The sequence below is a fragment of the Polypterus senegalus genome, chromosome 4, assembly GCF_016835505.1.
Source record: "Polypterus senegalus isolate Bchr_013 chromosome 4, ASM1683550v1, whole genome shotgun sequence".
NCBI classification, from domain to species: Eukaryota; Metazoa; Chordata; class Cladistia; order Polypteriformes; family Polypteridae; genus Polypterus; species Polypterus senegalus.
In genome coordinates this window covers 160608674-160629052 of record NC_053157.1, presented here as the reverse complement: position 1 = coordinate 160629052, position 20379 = coordinate 160608674, and the positions used below count along the sequence as shown (strand labels likewise).

Genomic DNA, 20379 nt, shown 5'->3' with positions numbered 1-20379 from the left:
ATGGCCAGAGGCTAATGGCAACCTTTTACTTGGAAGACTGCAGATTACTACAGCTCTCCATATGGGATTGTACTGTATATTTGTGTCTCTGCAGATTTAATTTTAGCATTTAGATTGCAATATTCTTTTGCCAAGAGGCAATTTTCATCTTTTAGGTGCATTAGCTAATGTGACAAGGGCAGTGCTGAACTATGTGTCAGATTACATTTAATTGCTCAACATCTGGGCTGGTTAAATTAGCAAAGGCTGATTGAGATTTTGTTAAGTATGTTTCTTGGCATCATTAACCCTGTATTCCAGAAGTCTTAAAAGAATCTAAAGTAAGCTTAGTCTACATATCTAACTTCAACCTAACTTGAAATTAGAGAAACTTATAATAGCTTTGGAAGATCATCAAGTTTCATATTATAATCATTCTGTCTGGGGTACAAAAAGCCTATAATTCAGTCATGAATTTACATTGTCTTTGTTATTTACATTATAATTTACATTGTCATATTTTTGAAGACCTTTTCCATTCATTTTTTTTTTAACTTCTGCTTGAAAATAATGGTTTAAATAAGCTACAGTGGAGCAGACCTGTGTTCACTGACTGTTTTTTATTTAAGTGTGTATCTGCTTGCTGACAGTGAAAAATGGATATGCAATTCACTAATATATAAAACATAGTGCCTAGAGCATATTTTAAACTTTATATTAAAAAATTAAAAATAATCTTATACCCTATTGTGGATTTATATAAAGAGCCAAGCAAAATCATGAGTTAATTTGTACTCCATGTTCTCCCAGTAGAACCCAAATCTGACATAATTGACAGCATTCTTTTTAATTCTTGCTAAAAAAAAATAAATTTGCTCAGTGGGCAAATTTTGTTGCTGTGGTGTTTATTACTGAGCTGTAGCGTTTTTGAAATGATTAATTCATTTATGAGTACGCTGTGTGTGTGTGTGTTTATATACAGCATGCATATATAGTTTTTATTTAAATTTTTTTTACAGTTAATGTAAGCTGTGCATCGACAAACCTGTACTATGAAGCCAGCGACTTAACATTAGATTTGGCCACAGGTTAAATGTACTTGCTGCTTTATATTGAAAAACTGTTCTTTCCAAAAATATTGTTGTAAACAGTACCACCTAAATATTATGTACCTATGTTCTGTACCCAAAGCATGTAATAAAGCATTTTATTACATTTATTACATGTTGCATTTTGGAGGTTGAATTTGCTACAGACCTGGGTTATATTCAAATCATCAAATAAAACAAAATCATAAAGAAGTAAAATCATTAGGTAGTTAAGTTTATGTTCAAGTTTTTTGTCATGTACAACACAGTAAAAGAGATTACTTGACTATCCCTCACTGACTACTGGCATTAATACAAGACAACAGGTGTGTAGACAGTACATAAAATATATTATGATGCAATATTATTAAAATTAAACACACATCAGTAATGCGCTCACAGTTGATAGTACAAAGTTCAATAGCATTGTGGCCAGTGAGTAAAAGCTTTCTGTGAATCAAATGGTATGGTATGAGACATCCTCAAATGAAGTAAGCAATGAATCCCTAATGCTGTGCAGTTCATAGCTTAAGTGGTGCTATTACAGGATTTTAAACAGCCTTTGAGAGTGGGATTCCACTGTGCATAAATGAGTATAGATGGAGACATCTGAGCTTTCCTCTGACATTTGGGGAAATAAAAACATTGGTGAGCCATTTTGAACACAGTCGAAAAACTTGTGCCTAAAGTAGTTGACCCTCTCCGCATAATCACACTTGATACAGCTTGAAGAATGTAGGCAGCTTCCTGATATTTATGACCAGTTGCATGGTTTTGGTGACATTATGAGAGAGAATATAGTTCTGGTACCACTGTGTCATTTTCAACAGGTGCTCAGAAAGTGTACAAAGTTAAATTTGGAACAGTGGTAGAATTCTGAACTAATCTTAAAATTGTCAAATTTATTTAAATATTTTACTTTCACTTATGTTCTTTTTTGCTTTGCAAAGTTCTTTGTGATGGTGTGCACTGTGAAGGAAATAAGGTTAAATTATTTTCTGATTTTAATTTGTAAATGTATATTTTTATAGTATTACTAGCAGAATACCCGCGCTTCGCAGCGGAGAAGTAGTGTGTTAAAGAAGTTATGAAAAAGAAAAGCAAACATTTTAAAAATAACGTAAGATGATTGACAATGTAATTGTTTTGTAATTGTCATGAGTGTTGCTGGCATATATATATATATATATATATATATATATATATATATATATATATATATACACACACATATATATATATATATATATACATATATATATACACACACACACATATAAACATATATATATATATATATATATACACATCTATACACATATATATATATATACAGTTATATATATATACATATACACACATACATATATATACATATACATATTAGGGGTGGGACTCGATTAAAAAAATTAATCCAATTAATTAGAGGCTGTGTAAGAATTAATCTTGATTAATCGTATGTAATCGACACGTAAATTTGCCCCAAATCGCAAATGTTTTTTTTTATTTAAAACGGTTTTAGTGGGCGACAGAATCAAATAATAGACATGGACATGAATATTGTAAACTGAAGCTGTTTTAATTTCTGAAAAAAGCTTTTAAACTGCATTTGAATTCAAAACAGAAACAAAAATATCATCCCTGGTTAAAATTGGGCAGACTTAAAAATAAAGTGGTAGTTTAAGTACTTTAAGTACATTTTCAGAATAGTATTGTCTTTAAATAATAATAACCAAAATTTCACCATAAAGTGCAGTTTTTCTTCTTAAAAAAATAAGTCAGAAACATAAAAGGTAATTTGACCAGCTTACTCTTTAAACTCTGAGTAACATTAGCCAAAATTATTTTGTACATTAGGCTAAAACAGTGTGATCATTGAACATTTTGTAATTAGATGTATTTAGAATTACTAACGGTCACGGAAGTCCAATGATCCCCAGTAAGAGCCACAAAGTCCGCTTTCTGTAATGCATCTAATTTTGCTTGCTTTTCAGTGTGCACAAAACCATGCTTTTATCAAGGCTTCGCTCGGGTAGTCGAAATGATCAGTCGTAGGAGCGCGCTTTATTCCGACTCTAACATTTTTGTAGCTGTGATGTGTGCATCAGTGTAATGGATGTACCAGGAAATCATGCATTGACAAAAGTTCCCGTTTGCTTGGAATTGAAAGTGTGATTAAATGCGTTATTTTTAACGCGTTATGGAGTACATGCATCAAGCTTCTCAGCTGTGCTTGTGCTAAGAAAGGGAAAATTTTAAAAATAACGTAACATGATTCTGTGTTAACCTAATATTTTTTCATACGTCCCAAACCAAGGAGATGCGAAGGTAAAATGAATCGGGTAGCGCACATAGTCAGTACATCCCTCTCGAATCGAACCTCAATGTCGGCGTTAGAGGCTTAAGACTCTACAATTGCGCCACCGCTTGTCTATGCTAAAGTATATATTGTAGATCGGGCTATAGATATACATTTATATATATACCCGTGTATCGCAGTGGAGAAGTAGAAGTTATGAAAAAGAAAAGGGAACATTTTAAAAATAACGTAACATGATTGTCAATATACAGTAATTGTTTTGTGAGTGTTATTGAATGTTGCTGTCATCAAGGATTTGATTATCATTATTTCTTTCAATCAGGCTCGATTTGTACGATGTGTTCAAGTTACATTCCGTGTTTGTCAATCGTTGTAAAGATAAGAGGTTTCATTCATCGATTAGTTCCTTACTGCATCAATAAACAGCTCGTCTTCCTTTTTATCTGTGATGTGACAAACTGCATGCACGGGTTTTTTTTACGCTGTCTTCCTTTAGCGGACATTGACTTTTTCCACCGTGTGCTTTGTTTCCACAGTAGCTGCATTTATGAATATGCTTATCAGACGCTTCATATTTTTTGCTGCCTTTTCAATTGTGTAATTCGGTTTTGTTCAGCTCTTTGGAACTGTTGCTTTTATCTGTGCACTGCATCAGTTCACGTGAGCCACTCGGTGTACTTGCATCGAAGGTTCCCAGCTGTGCTGGTGCCATCTCGTGCTATGTCCATAGCTTTATTTAATGTTACCTTAGTCCTGGCACTTAAAACTTTCTCTGGCAGTTTCGCTGAGTTTGTGTCAAACACCACCCTGACCATCTCATCTTCCTCTCCATAAGCACAGTCCTTCACCCGTGAATATTTACCCGTGGCAGTTTGCTATTGGATTGCCGCTGACGGATGGCCTTATATGGGCAGGCACTAAATTACAAACGCCAGCGCAGCCTGTCTATGAACTTAATTTAAAGTGTAGGTTTACATCGTGCTTTGTTTCCGAAGTAGCAGAACTCGCTTCTTATTGTTTCGCTGCCTTCTCAATTATATAATGCATGTTTTCTTGAGCGCTTTTTTGAGGTCTTCCTGGTTTTCTATGTACTGCGTGATTACGTGGGAGGCGTGATGATGTCACACGAAACTCCTCCCACGGCGTTGAAGCTCATCTCCATTACAGTAAATGGAGAAAAACTGCTTCCAGTTATGACCATTACGCGTAGAATTTCGATATAAAACCTGTCCAACTTTTGTAAGGAAGCTGTAAGGAATCAACCTGCCAAATTTCAGCCTTCCACCCACACGGGAAGTTGGAGAATTAGTGAGTGAGTGAGTGAGTGAGTGAGTAGTAGTGAGTGAGTGAGTCAGTCAGTCAGTCAGTCAGTCAGTCAGTCAGTCCTTTGCCTTTTATTAGTATAGATTATGCTGCATTTTTTCACCTGACCTGTATTATTCTGTCTTATGGCTTCAATATCATAATATTCCAGATCTATTAAAAAAATGAGATATTTTGAAGGTATAAATGAACACAAACGCAAAAAAATATTTTCCATGGTAAGTTAAAATTTAAAGTAACACTGCTGTTTAGGAATAACAAAGTATTCAAAATTATGCAAGATGAAATGAGCTAAAGATACCAATATCAGCTTCAATAGTTTCAAATAGTAAAAAAATACTAACTGACTTTATTGAAAACTCTCTTCTTTGTTTTCCAATATTTACCATTGATATATAGGTGGGTATCATACTGCACTACTCCACACTTGCTACTATCCTTTGGGTTGGTGTCACTGCAAGAAATATCTATAAGCAGGTGACCAGAAAAGCTAAACACTGCGAAGACTTGGATGAGCCACCACCTCCTCCTCGACCAATGCTTAGGTATGGATATCTAAGGTCTTTCTACTTGACAGTGAAGTAAAGTATTTAATGTTTACTTGTAGATTTGGAATTCAATATAATAGTAATATGACTTTTCCATAGTGTTAGTTTTACTTTATTAAATTGAGCCTTCATTTCATTTTACATCTTTAGATAGATAGATAGGTACTTTATTAATCCCAAGGGAAATTCACATAATCCAGCAGCAGTATACAGATACAAAAAACAATATTAAATTAAAGAGTAATAAAAATGCATGTAAAAGCAGACAATAACTTTGAATAATGTTAGCATTTACTCCCCCGGTTGCAACTGAAGAGTTGCATAGTATGGTGTAGGAACGATCTCCTCAGTCTGTCAGTGGAGCAGGACAGTGACAGCAGTCTGTCACTGAAGCTACTTCTCTGCCTGGAGATGACACTGTTCAGTGGATGCAGTGAATTCTCCATGACTGACAGGAGTTTGCTTAGTGCCCGTCACTCTGCTACAGATGTTAAACTGTCCAGCTTCATTCTTACAATAGAGCCTGCCTTCCTAACAAGTATGTCCAGGTGTGAGACGTCCTTCTTTATGCTGCCTCCCCAGCACAACACCGCGTAGAAGAGGGCACTCGCCACAACCATCTAGAGAAGTCCAAAAACATAATTCTTACAGCACCACTGCCTCTGTCCAAGTGGGAGAGGGATCTATGTAGCATATAGATGATGGCATCCTCCGCTCCCACCTTCTTCTGGTATGTGAACTGCAGAGGGTCGAGGGCGTGGCGGACCTGTGGCCTCAGGTGGTTAAGCAGCAGCCGCTTCATCGCCTTCATCACATGTGACGTCAGAGCAACAGGCCGGAAGTCATTCAGCTCACTAGGACATGATACCTTTGGGACTAGGGTGATGCAAGATGTTTTCCAAAGCCTCAGGATTCTCCCCTGTTTCAGGCTCAGGTTGAAGATGCGCTGTAGAGGACTCCCCAGCTCCTGCGAACAGGCCTTCAGCAGTCGTGGCGATACTAAAACTGGACCCGCTGCTTTGCTGACACGAAGTCTCCTCAGCTCTCTGCTCATATGAGCTAATCCGGGAGTAGTTTCAAGCTGGGAACGAAGAAACAGACCAGCTGCTTGAACAAATTATAAAACATACTTGTAAAAATCAGAAAAAAAATCTGAAAATCTGACACTGACCAAATACATGAACCAACATCTGATAGATCTGTCCTTCATAGGCTTGCAAAGCATATCACAGACATTACTCACACTATACTTGTGTATTATAATGAAGGAAGGATTTTTTGCTTTAAAATAAGTGTATGTACAGTATGTATGTACATTATTGACATTCAAAATATAGGCAAAACAGATGGACATGTCGTTTGCCACATTTGAGATACCACTTGTGATATTCCCTTCATTTTATTTTGACCACAGTAAAGAGTGCTGAATGATCATGAAAGTACAAACTTAGAGTCCTGAACCACATCTGTTTCTATTAATTTACTACCTCTTACTAACAAACAAATATACAGTAGCAGGTAATAGTAACAAGGGTTTCTACATGCCTGAAATCTGGAAAATAAAAGCCAAACACTGGGAGAAAGTCAATACAGTAATACCTCAGTTAACAAAGTTGCATACTAGGTGTTTAGATCATTATAACAAACTTCATAGATGTAGTAATGTGGATGCATATTTAACAACAATGGTGGCATTTGTTTATTTCTTGGCCAATACTGCCGTTTCTTTCCTCAGCCACCCTCTAATTCTAGTTCCACTGCCCTGATCTTCCATGGCCCCTTCCATGCAGATCCTTCATGTGTTCTCATGTACCTCATTCATTTCCTGCACGTTCAATTTGCTGATTCAGCATTGAACCTCACTTTGGGTCACGGGATACACCATCTTCCTCTGTCTACCAAACTCTGAGTCAATCCAGGCTAGGGTCCTTAAGGAGGCTAATGGCCATACACTTAGGCTAGCCAATGTTTGCAAAAGAGAAGCAGCTCCTAAGTCCTTTCATGTAAGTGCTCTCTGTCCATGGCAATGTTTTTACACTCTGTGCTGGCTTGCCTTTTTGCCACAGTCACTCTGCTACATGACTTTTATTTTCTCCAGCATCTACCCACTTTATGATCTACTTTTTAAAGATATTTTGTTATGCTTTTGTGGCACGCTGGGGAAATTATATTTATTAATTTATAAATATTAAAATAACCACAGTCTGCCTAAAATAACTACGCACTCTTATATAATAGCTTGGTAATCACAGTGCTCTAGTGGACAGGTACTTGAACTTGCAAGTGTGCTACAGCATGTATTATGCCGACTTCATTTTGAACAAGTATCATTCTCCGAGGATTCATTAACTCCAAGGTATTGCTCCCAGTGAACATATCTTAACTGATAACTTTTCTAAAACTACACATTAATTGCTTTAAAATGTGAAAAGGACATGAAGCTGATAAATATGCAGTCACTAGAACAACCAGATACCTCTGTTACAGCATTTAATGTAAATATATCCATTCTCCTCTTACTTGTGCAAATTAATCCATTTAATGGTCTTAGAGCCTGGAGCCTATCCAGACAGAACTAACTGGGTGCAAGGCTGGAACCAAAGCTGAACATTGTAAAAGTTCACTGCATTTTATATAAATTATTTTGTAACTTCTGTGCCTGCTCCCAACCCCCATTTCCCCTGCACCCCCCTTTCTGTCTCCCTCTCTCTCATTTTTATTCAGTCTTGGCTTAATACATGTGTCAGGTAACTGTGTGAAAGTAGTTTGAATAGCAAAAATCATAGCTTTTGGATTTTGCTCATGAGATAATCAGGAACTATATTTATGCTTTGCATTCTGTGCTTTGATTAGGTACAACAACCCAATGACTGGAGCAGTTAGACTCCCAAAATGCATATATATTTGAACTAGAGAGGACTGTTACACTAATGAGGCACACAATTTCCAAGGCAAAAGAAAATCTCCTTAGTATAAAAAAAAGATAATGGATATATGAATCACTTTAGTACAAAATGTAAATACACACCAAAAGAGAACAGCAGATGGCACTTTTGTTCATAAAATTTATGATAATACATAGAGAGGATGGGAAGTGCATTCTGCATATTTAGTTGTACAAATTTCATGAAGTCTGTATTACTTTCCTTAATTAATGTAATCCAAATTAAACTAGCTGGACTCTTTCTGCGAGGGTTGATACAATCTCCTGTTGGTATTATACTATATTATTTTAAGACTGTCTATTTTCCAAAATGTAAATAGTAAAAGTCTGTTTGAAACACTAGTTTCTCTGCACACAGTAGGATAAATGTCTGACCTTAATCATTTTACTAGTGTTACTCTGACTTTGTGTGTTTTTAATTTTTGCTGATAACTTTGTTAAATGCAGTACTCTAATTCTATGCCTGGTTTCAAATAAAACCCTAGCATGTTAATGTTATATTTGTCTGTGCTCTAAGAGGTAAGGTTTTAAAATTTACCATTCGGCATATAAAATTAATCAACTATTGTGAGATTGATTTTTCAACAGGCCTTTGTCTCTAAGTTTGTTTTTAAGAGTGTTAATATTCACTATTATCCTTTTAATGTTTTGAAATGCAGATTATTTTCATCTACCAAAAATGCCATTTTTTTAATATGTTACTTACCACATGTAGTTTGCAATGATAGCCAAGACAAATTTTTAATCTTGTGTGTTTTTGGAGAGTGGAGATAAAAAGCTTACTAATAGAATGATCATCTGTGGAAATGTTAGACCACAGCAAACAATATAAAAGCCTCTTTGGAATAAATCTCGTGTTACTCATGGCACATAATCAGCATGTCAATCGTATGCACACACTGCTAAAATGTTGTTAAATAAGTACTTCCAAAGCAGTGCACACAGAGCAAATGTACTCACATCAGAACACAAGCTTTTGAACTAAAGACAAATTTCTTGTCCAGTGGATGAATGAGGAGAGGTGGTTTCTTCAATTGAAAAGCATAATTACAAAGATTTTTGTAAACCTTTCTGCTTTGTCTTTAATCTTTATAATTCAAAGCGGTAAAAAGTACACAAATCATATTAATTACAAAATAACTTTTTTCTAATTAGTAACTTCAATATTGTATACTTGCCATTTCCCTTTCATTTTATTGTATCCAGTGTTGTTTCTAACACATTTGACCTCATTTTTACCACATTTATATCATTCTCTTACTATTAAATTGTCTAATTTTCCATTTTAAGCAGTATACGTCTTCAGCTGTCTTTTGAAATTTGTGTTTTTGCTGTTAATATTTTCTCAATTATCCATTAGTTTTATAGTTCATTCTGTGCCTATTTCCTTACACATGAAATAAAGCTTCTTTGTGTTTAATCATTGTCTTCATCCTCATCTACCTGTAATTTTTCATACAAAATCATCCTACATTTAGAATACTTATCTACTCCTTTAGTCCTAAGTCATCTGCACCTTAAAATTAATTTCAATAAACATCTTATGAAAACGTAACTTTTTGTGATTAAACTTAATAGTTTAAATTTTCACAGATTCACGTGGCCAACTTTTTTGTAATATATAATCACAGTTTAATAAAGAAGGAGTTTCCAGCCCCAGTTGATCATTACATCCATGTGGTGCAGCAGGTCAAGGGCCCCTGAAAAATTCAATTTTCACAAGGGGTACTCTCTTAAATTAAAATATTTTTTAAGCAAAATTTGGCAAAATTTTATTTGATTATCTGCTTTAAAATTTATGATTTAGGCAAATTGCCCATTTAATAACAAAATTATTAAAAATATAAAAAACTGAGAAATCACATGTACATAAGTATTCACAGCCTTTGCTCAATACTTTGTCGATGCACCTTTGGCAGCAATTACAGCCTCAAGTCTTTTTGAATATGATGCCACAAGCTTGGCACACCTATCCTTGGCCAGTTTCACCCATTCCTCTTTGAAGCACCTCTCAAGCTCCATCAGGTTGGATGAGAAGTGTCGGCACACAGCCATTTTAAGATCTCTCCAGAGATGTTCAATTGGATTCAAGTCTGGGCTCTGGCTGGGCCACTCAAGGACATTCACAGAGTTGTCCTGAAGCCACTCCTTTGATATCTTGGCTGTGTGCTCAGGGTCGTTGTCCTGCTGAAAGTTGAACCGTCGCCCCAGTCTGAGGTAAAGAGCGCTCTGGAGCAGGTTTTCATCCAGGATGTCTCTGTACATTGCTGCAGTCATCTTTCCCTTTATCCCGACTAGTCTCCCAGTTCCTGCCGCTGAAAAACATCCCCACAGCATGATGCTACCACCACCATGCTTCACTGTAGGGATGGTATTGGCCTGGTGATGAGCGGTATCTGGTTTCCTCCAAACGTGACGCCTAGCATTCACACCAAAGAGTTCAATCTTTGTCTCATCAAACCAGAGAATTTTGTTTATCATGGTCTGAAAGTCCTTCAGGTGCCTTTTGGCAAACTCCAGGTGGGCTGCCATGTGCCTTTTACTAAGGAGTGGTTTCCGTTTGGCCACTCTACCATACAGGCCTGATTGGTGGATTGCTGCAGAGATGGTTGTCCTTCTGGAAAGTTCTCCTCTCTCCACAGAGGACCTCTGGAGCTCTGACAGAGTGACCATCGGGTTCTGGTCACCTCCCTGACTAAGGCCCTTCTCCCCTGATCGTTAAGTTTAGATGGCCGGCCAGCTCTAGGAAGAGTCCTGGTGGTTTCGAGCTTCCACTTACGGATGGTGGAGGCCACTGTGCTCATTGGGTCCTTCAAAGCAGCTGAAATTTTTCTGTAACCTTCCCCAGATTTGTGCCACAAGACAGTCCTGTCTCGGAGGTCTACAGACAATTCCTTTGACTGCATGCTTGGTTTGTGTTCTGACATGAACTGTCAACTGTGGGACCTTATATAGACAGGTGTGTGCCTTTCCAAATCCTGTCCAATCCACTGAATTTACCACAGGTGGACTCCAATTAAGCTGCAGAAACATCTCAAGGATGATCAGGGGAAACAGGATGCACCTGAGCTCAATTTTGAGCTTCATGGCAAAGGCTGTGAATACTTATGTACATGTGATTTCTCAGTTTTTTTATTTTTAATAAATTTGCAAAAATCTCAAGTAAACTTTTTTCCCGTTGTCATTATGGGGTGTTGTGTTTAGAATTCTGAGGAAAAAAATGAATTTAATCCATTTTGGAATAAGGCTGTAACATAACAAAATGTGGAAAAAGTGATGCGCTGTGAATACTTTCCGGATGCACTGTCCTTACCATAAGATTCATTACACAAAGTTACAATTTATTGATTAGAGAGCTTGGTTTTAGGGTGTGTAATAGTTTTTCTATCTTGCAAGTGTTCTTTTTCTTTTGTATTATTCTTTAGTGTATTCCATACTTCTTGAAAGTATAATGTTAAAGTATAAAATTGATGTACTGTACATTCAAGTAGTTACGCCATTGTTTTAAACTGGATTGCAACATTCTAGCGTTAATATTTCAATTTGTGATGTTGAAACTTATGTTGCAAAACCACAGATAAGAATGTGATACCATATAATCATAAGTGGTTAATGTAATTATGGGATATTACAAGATACTGTATACAGGTTTTTGAGGAGATTACAATAAGTTGTATTTACTTGCTTTTTTTTATAGATTTTATCTAATTGGTGGAGGCATCCCTGTTATTGTCTGCGGTATAACAGCAGCTGCAAATATAAAAAACTATGGCAGTCGAGCAAATGCACCATAGTAAGTATTGGCAGTTTTGAATTGTGTTGAATGTCATTTTCAGAAAATACAATAATTTTGACCTTGATTCTGAAACTGGTTTTCCAAACATGTAATTCTGATTTAGGGTTGTCAGATCAAATATCACTATTCTAATATAATTACAATTTTTAAAAGTTTGTATCCGAAGGCAGAAGTTGATGTTGCATTGTAAAAGTTTTGCATTGAGTTACTCCAGATACGCTGTGCAAAGCTATAGTATTTTACAGATCACTTTTTACACTTTACCTCCATACCCACCTTTTCTATAATTTTGAATGGTTAGCTTGTTATCTTCATTAGTGAAACTTGCAGCTAGACCACTTCACAACATAGTTATGGGCTTTTTTTTCCGATCCCAATGTTCTGTGCCTTAACTTGCAAGTATAACATTTTTTCAAAATGCTTCTCTTCTGCCCTAAATGTAACATCTTGCATCTGATCCTGTTTGGATTCACTTTTAAACCTTAAATTCCTAACTGTTCTTTAATGCCGAGACCTTTTCACTAAAATAATTAACTGTTACAATTTTCATTTTCCTTTTCTACAATGGTTGAAAATCCCCACTTTAAAGAGCCTCATCCATGTCAGCCAACACACTGTATCCCACAATTTCTTTCCATCTTACATGGTTGCTGGTATGATGCATGATGCCTAAAACAATGAGGTATAATTAGAAATATTCAAACCACCTTAATGACAATTATTGCATCTCTAAATGTGAATAAACAAACTAGACTGCTTGTGCATGCCCTAACTTGATGGGACAATATTGCTCTTTCAGATATCTCAACCCTGCTTTACATTCCCCTACAACAACAGTCCATGTTCATACAGCAGCAAGATATGAAACAATATGTTTTTAGTATAGGACACCTGCCGAGTGCTACAAAGAGGAACCTAGCAACATTGTCAGAAGTGCTTCAGGTTTGCAGATGCATCAAGAGAGGAAAAAAAAGTGAAGCACGTTGTCAGCATGTGAGGCTCATAAGGGTTAAAGCTCCTTTTCATGACTGATTTTATATCTTCCATTTTTTTATGGTTATTGTTCTGGCTGTAGCCACCACCAAGATAATGAAGTATAGAAAGAGCACATACAAATGTAAATATAAAACCCAGAATTGTTAACTTAATTTTGAATATATTAAAATATTTATTCATTTTTAATTTTGATGGTTGAACCTTATTTTTTTAGCTAATTTGACAGCCCAATTCTGAGTATTCAGTAATTATTTTGTAGTAGCTAATAGGTAATAATTTTAAGCTGTCAAAAAAAAATATGAACATTTTAATTACTCTTGTGTTACTTAATGCACAGTCTAAATATATGTGTAATAGTGGTCTCTCTCCTCATCAGGAGAGAACTCATACGAGAGTATCTAGTTGAGTGTGGGTAAACACAAGTCCTTGGCTGGATGCAGTACATTTACAGGTTGTTCAATTGATTGAGAATTTTGCCTCAGTGTAACCAGCAAAATGGAAACATTTGACTGTTTGGATGTGTTACACATTTTTGGCCTTAATGGATATTTGGTCTGTTGATATGTATTCCTTCTAGGAGACGTCAATGGGCACCAGGGTAATGACAGACATACCTAGGATTTGAGGATTGAAAGGAATGGCCTACCTAACTGAATCAGAGTATTAGATTGCAATTATTCATTTTTGATACTGTAGTTTTATATATTTTATTATACTGTATTTTTTCAAATGATGAGTGTACCTCGCACCAGAGTTTCATGGGACAGAGTTTGGTGTTGAATTTTGCAGTCATATCATTTAATCGTAAGACCATGAGTTCTGGACATCTTAGAATATCATTGCAGCAGTCTATAAACTAGAAATAGACAAACTTACCCTTAATGTAAACAAGATATGAATCCAGTTGTGCAGCATACAAGCAAGAACAAAAGTCTTATTATACTATAGTGTAAAAAAAACTAACTTACTCTACTATAGTGTAAAAGTCCAAAATTCTGTCCATATCTGAACAAAAAAACTATAGCAATTGTAAACAAGCTCTGTCCAATATTGCACAAAGATATCAGAAAAAATAAAACAATTCTAAAATTCTACTGAGGAAACTTCAAATAGTGGACAGAAACACCAGTCTGTTCACAGCAACTGGTAGCACGGTTATATGTTACAACATTTCCTCCAGTGCTGAAAGCCCTCTCAGAGGGGCTGCTTTAGGCAGGGATGCACAGGTACATTTTTTGCAAATTTCCCCAATTTGTCGAAATGTACTTTCTGTTTTCCACCATTCAAGTGGATTTATATCACAGCCCACATCAGGTATCATCAAGTAGTGGCATTGTGCTTCTCTGAATTCCTGTGGTGGTTTTTGCGGGCACGCACAGCATCTCCATTATGCTTCATCATTGCTTTATCATTATTGTACATACTTTATACATGAGTCGGGGTGTGATGGAGCAGGGTAAGGACAAGGGGATCTATGAAAGTGTTTTAAATAATGAAATAAATAAGATGCTTTGGAATTGAGGACCCCCAACCAAAACAGCTTACAAAATAAAACGTGCCCAATAGGCATATGCTTCTTACAGAAATAAAAATAATCAGTTCAAACCAATTAGTGCACTGACCATGCACGCCTATGTACTCACTTTGTGCACATGCAGTAGTCTATCCTATTGGGTTACTTGAGACAGTAATTGCATGGACTCTCAAGGTGTGTTTTTGATTGTTTTTTTGGAAAGTGAGTGACATACTCTATAATTTCAGCTTATACTGTATGTTGTTAAATAAAGAATTAAGATATAATCATAGATGATACATATCACACACCCCTACTAACATATACACCCATACTCACTCAAACAGAGAATTTTGGGAGGAAACATAAGTGGTTAACACAAATTCAAAATAAGTAACTGCACTGCAGTATTTAAAAATTAGCAGATTTGATTTTGCATTTATATTTAATGAGAGTAACTTGCATTTAATATGTAATATTTTAAATAGGAATACTAGTTAGTTTTAGACATCCTAAAATGAATATGATAAACTTGAAGACAGTGTTATTTAAATTGTGAAAAATTTTGATCCACATTTAAAGATTGTTTAAATATATATGAATAAATAATAGTGTTATGGAAGGGAAACCGTGTCTTTGCTGTTTATCCTGGCATGTTGAATACATTCACTCTCATTAACACAACTTCATGATATCACTTGTCACACTTATGCTAATAATTTTACTCTGTGTCTTGCATACAAACCCAATAAATGTGAAGACAAAAAATAGTAATTTAAACCTTTATAAAACACTTAGCATGACAAATTAAATTCTAAACTGTAAATGGGAAGACTACTAAGTATTTTCATGATAACACAGTAATTACTAGCGTTAGTGATGGGTTGAGTCTGTGATGTCATTTAATAAAATGTGAATAATGCTCTTTTTTCTTTCTCAGTGCTTTGAACTATTTAGAATAATTTGCAGTTTGTACATTTAAATGAAATGAGAAGTCAAGAAAAATTACACCCTTTTTGACTAAGTAAACAGATTATAATGTGCAAGCTTTTGAGGCAATTTGCGCCCCACTTTCAGGCAGTTTGTAATCTGATTACAGATTACCAGAAGAAGGGGCCCGAGTTGCCCACTCCCCTCCCCACCTCAAGCAGACCCTATGAAATAATAATAATGAAAGATTTATTACTACTTTCAAGTCTTTCTTTCTTTATGTTTAAAGAAATAGTGCAAAGCATCAGCACAGACAGTTTAGTGAGCCTTTAGCATGACTTTATCAAATAGAATGAGCCAGCAGCTTCAATCATGACATGGCACTTTGAATTTTCTGCCTTTAAAAGACCTATGTATTTTTTCTGACTTGACTGTGATTTCAGCATTTCTGCTTTGTTTTGTGATTGCGCATCTCTGACGTTCTTTTTTCTTTGATCTCAAGGATACTGCACTACTCCCACACAGCTCAGGTCACCTTTTTGGCCACAGTAATCAGTCCAGGTTAGTTGGCAGACATGTCCCTAGCCCTCATGGACACTTTAAAGATGATTGTGCCATTATAATCTAGTTCAGTTAGTCCTTCCCCGTTGACTTCAATGCATTTCGCTGAGTTTTACAATTTTCGCAAACACTTCCATGATTTCTCCGAATTCTAGGCAAAGCAAACAGCATGGAGTTCACCGTTCACTGCTGTTGACAGAGACAATTCACTTATTATTTTTTTTAATCTGCTTGTCCCAATGCAGAGCACCTTTTGGCTGAAGGCAATTTTTCTTTTTATGCTCAAAGCCAGAAGTAACTTTGAATGGGGTACTAGTCGATCAGAGGGCACATTCTTCCAAATGCCTACACTCATTCACACTGCAAATATATAGTGCCCAACCAACATAAATAGCATGTGTTTGGAATGAATGACTTGTTAAACCTAAGAAATCTCCATTTGCCTCTGTACTCTACCCAAACTGTGACTAGGGAGCCATGAAGTATGTGAAGTAAGTGTTGTACCACCATGGCATTCCAAAGGAAGATTTAACAGAAATGTATCAAGTAGATGTGGATGTTTTTTCTTTTTTGATTGATTTGATATACATTGTTAATCCATGAGTTGAAATTGTCTTTTCGCATGACCTTTAGGGGGGTCTAGGCACAAGGTCGGCCATTGTACAGCACCCGTGAAGCAATTTTTCAGGTTAAGGGGCTTGCTCAAGGGACCAATGAAGTCTGATCCCTCCCGTCAGTAACGAGATTTGAACCTTCCAGATACTAATGCAGATTCTTAGCTACAGAACCACCACTACACCCGTAAGAAGACAATGTCTTTCAGGATGCATAACCAGGGCTCTTTAATTGTCAGCTAGCAGCACTAGCTCTGCGCCACCCTTTGCAAAAAAAGAAGCTGCTCCTTGCCTAAAAATGATATAGGGCTCTGGTAGCAATTGTACTTGTTTTAAAACTGCACCATCGTCTTATATTATTATGATATTGAAGCTAGGTAATTCTGTAGCTTATTCAAATTTCCCTCTATTATAATTTTGAAGTCTTTTGTTTTATAAGAATAAAAACTTACATATTGATGGATTTCAAACAGTATTGAGATTCAAAGTATAAACACACTGATGTCAATAAGGAAAGTATTTTGTCTTATGGCCTCCTGTAACAGGAGCATTCTTTAATCCCTAAATTTACTAACTAGTGAAAGCTTAAAGAGAGAGTCTCTTTTCCTGGTTTTCCTTGCCTTTCAGCACATGTTATATATATTATGTATTCTCTTCCAGTTGCTGGATGGCACGAGAACCCAGCCTTGGAGCGTTTTATGGACCAGCAGGCTTCATCATCTTTGTAAACTGTATGTATTTTCTTAGCATCTTCATCCAGCTAAAACGGCATCCTGAGAAAAAATATGAGCTGAAAGAGATGGCTGAAGAGCAGCAACGCCTGGCAGCTAATGAAAACGGGGAAACTAACCTAAATGATTCCATATCAGTGTCTCATGGAAATTACTCTGTTGTGTCAGCCTCTGCACTAGAAAATGAGCATACATTTCATGCACAACTTTTTGGTGCCAGCATGACTTTGCTAATGTTCGTCAGCCTGTGGACTTTTGGAGCATTGTCCGTATCCATGGATTACCCATTGGATCTTATTTTTAGCTGCCTTTTTGGAGTTGTGGCTTTAGGCTTAGGTGGCTTTTTAGTACTTCATCACTGTGTTAACCGGGATGATGTGCGCCGTTACTGGACATCTGCTTGTTGCCCAGGAAGGAGCAGCTACTCTGTACAGGTAAATGTGCAGCCAGGAGATTCAAGTGCAAGTAACAGAGATGCTCCCAAATGTACAAACAGCAGTGCAGAGTCGTCATGTACCAATAAAAGTGTGTCCTCTATTAAAAACTCCTCCCATGGCTGCAAGCTAACTAACCTGCAGGCTGAAGCAGCCCAGTGCAAAACAAACCCAACTGCCACTAACACAGCAACTCAGCTGGACAACAGTCTAACGGAACACTCCATAGACAATGACATTAAAATGCATGTGGCCCCTTTAGAGGTGCAATTCAGACCGAATGGACACCCAAGTAGACATCATAAAAACAGGACTAGAGCTCACAGGGCCAGCAGACTCACCGTGTTAAGGGAGTATGCATATGATGTCCCTACTAGTGTGGAAGGCAGCGTGCAGAATGGCTTGGCAAAAAGTCGACACAGCACCTATGATAGCCACACAAGGAGTCGCAGGGCTGCGTACCTGGCATACAGAGAGCGGCATTACAACCAGTGCCATCAGGACAGCAGTGATGCCAGTACCACTTTGCCAAAGTACAACAAATGCATTGACAAGGGTGGAGGTGGAGGAGGGACATCTACCAACAGTAAGGACAGCTTAAAACAGTCAAGCATGGTTGAGCTTGACAGTCAATCAAAGTCATATGGCTTAAATCTGGCGAGCCAGAATGGACCTCTGAAAGAAAGTGGCCAGGAGGCGCCATTAATAAATACAGAAAATGGTAACATAAAAACCGGCTTATGGAAACATGAAACTACTGTGTAGTAATGTTTTTGTTTTCATCTCTTTTTCTAAATTTGTAAGTCATTCTCACTTTTTTCATGATGAAAAAATAAAAAAGAAGCTTTAGTTTTACCACTCTGTGCAATTATATGAAGACGTGTTTTGTACATCTCTGTAAATTGTCTATTTTTGTATCATTTAATTGTTTTAATATACAGTTCTTAAATATGTAATTTTAGATGTAAAGTGCACAAGTTGTTTTGGCCAAAAAAGCAATATGTGGCCCAGCCATTTTGGGTTCTGTAAATTCTCAATAAAAGAAAGAAGACATAACACAAATTGGTATAGTAATACTAATTTCTACTAAACAGAGAAAACTATGCCTAACATGTTAAAACATTGCCAAACATAGATTAACATGATAAAGCCTGTTTCAAAAAAATATATACATATAAATGTTCAGTAACCCACACAGGTCCTCCCTTGGACTCTGTTGATTTAAGACTGAGTCACATTTAGCTACATTATTGTAAACACTGTTTTGATATATGAGACATTTTACTTGCTATGATCATGTTTCCCTCCTTTAAAAAAAATTCAAATGCATTTTGATTCCCCTTAATATACACAAAGGTGTTTTTTCTTTTCAATGTATCACTTTCTCTTGTTTGAAATTTTTATTGAATGGAGGTATAGTAGCAGATTGTTGCACAGCATACTTCTAGGTTTTTTTAACTCAAAATATTCCTATACTTGTTTGTTTGTTTTAATAATTCTTTTTTTCCCAGGCACTGGAAGCTGAAGGGTTTCTGGCAAAAAACAATGGTATTGAATAAAAGAAAGAAAGAGGGGGTCTAAAACCTAGATAGCTGCCTTGAGTGTCAGAATACACGCGGTTACCTGGTTGGTGTCAAAGTGCATCAACAATGAAAGCCTAATTTTTCATGTGTTTTAAACAAGTTAGCTTATAAAAACAACGGAATTCATTGTCACAAAGCAAATATGATCAAGAATTAAACACTCTGCTATGCTATTTGACTGGCCCTTGTGCCTCTTGTTGACGTTCGATGTCAAGAGCATCATTTGCTCAGAGCACACAGATATCCACCATTGTTTCTATATTTAATATGTAAGTATTTTAAGTTACATTTTTTCTTCTCTACCTTTGTATATACTGAATATAAATTTTGTTGACTATGAACCTATATGTATTTTTGTTTTTATTTTATAGCTGCTTCCCTAATGTTATGGTTGCTTAAAGTGTAATATAAATAGACAGAAAGAAAATCGGGGTCTGGTGTCAATTAACAAATTAAACATTTTTTTGTTTTTACTTATTTACAAAGTGAACATGGATCATGTATAGGACCTTCTCCAGTTACTAATCTAATAAAAATATGACCACTGACTGAGTAAAGTTAATTAAAAGCTAAATGAAAAATTTGCATAATTGTAAAGGTAGGAAGGTTTGTAAATCATATGTGGTTGGGGCATTAAGATAGTGTACACATTAATTTACCTAAAAATACATTAGTAAGAAAATTAGCAAGTTTGTTGCTTGAAGACAAAAAAGTCTCATTTTGAAGACCCTGGAAGAAAACTAATCATTATTTCTTCATTTGATAAGGAACCAGTAATTAGAACCTATTGAAGAAAATAATGATCCTAGGAGTAAACTTCTGTTGTCCTAAGTAGACTTAGTATGGTAAAATGGAAGTTTACCATGCAAAGAAACTAACAAAAGGACAAACAAAACAAGTATGTAGGATTAATTGACCTGCACATATGAGCTTACACTGCAACCGAGTGGCACTACATATTTCCTGCTTTGCACCCAGTGCTGTCAGGTTGTATTCTGGCTCCTCATGAACCCATTATA

General features: G+C 36.2%; 1 protein-coding gene across 1 annotated transcript in view; it reads left to right on the top strand.

Annotated features, from left to right (window-relative positions):
• The window catches only part of adgra3 (adhesion G protein-coupled receptor A3), a 109804-nt gene extending 90596 nt beyond the window's left edge, over positions 1–19208 (top strand). The window contains exons 18-20 of the mRNA XM_039751580.1: positions 5110–5255; positions 11900–11995; positions 17273–19208. Coding sequence (XP_039607514.1) covers positions 5110–5255; positions 11900–11995; positions 17273–18542 — 1512 coding nt within the window. The 3' untranslated portion in view covers positions 18543–19208. The remainder of the gene's footprint in view (positions 1–5109; positions 5256–11899; positions 11996–17272) is intronic.
• The last annotated feature ends 1171 nt before the right edge of the window (positions 19209–20379 follow it).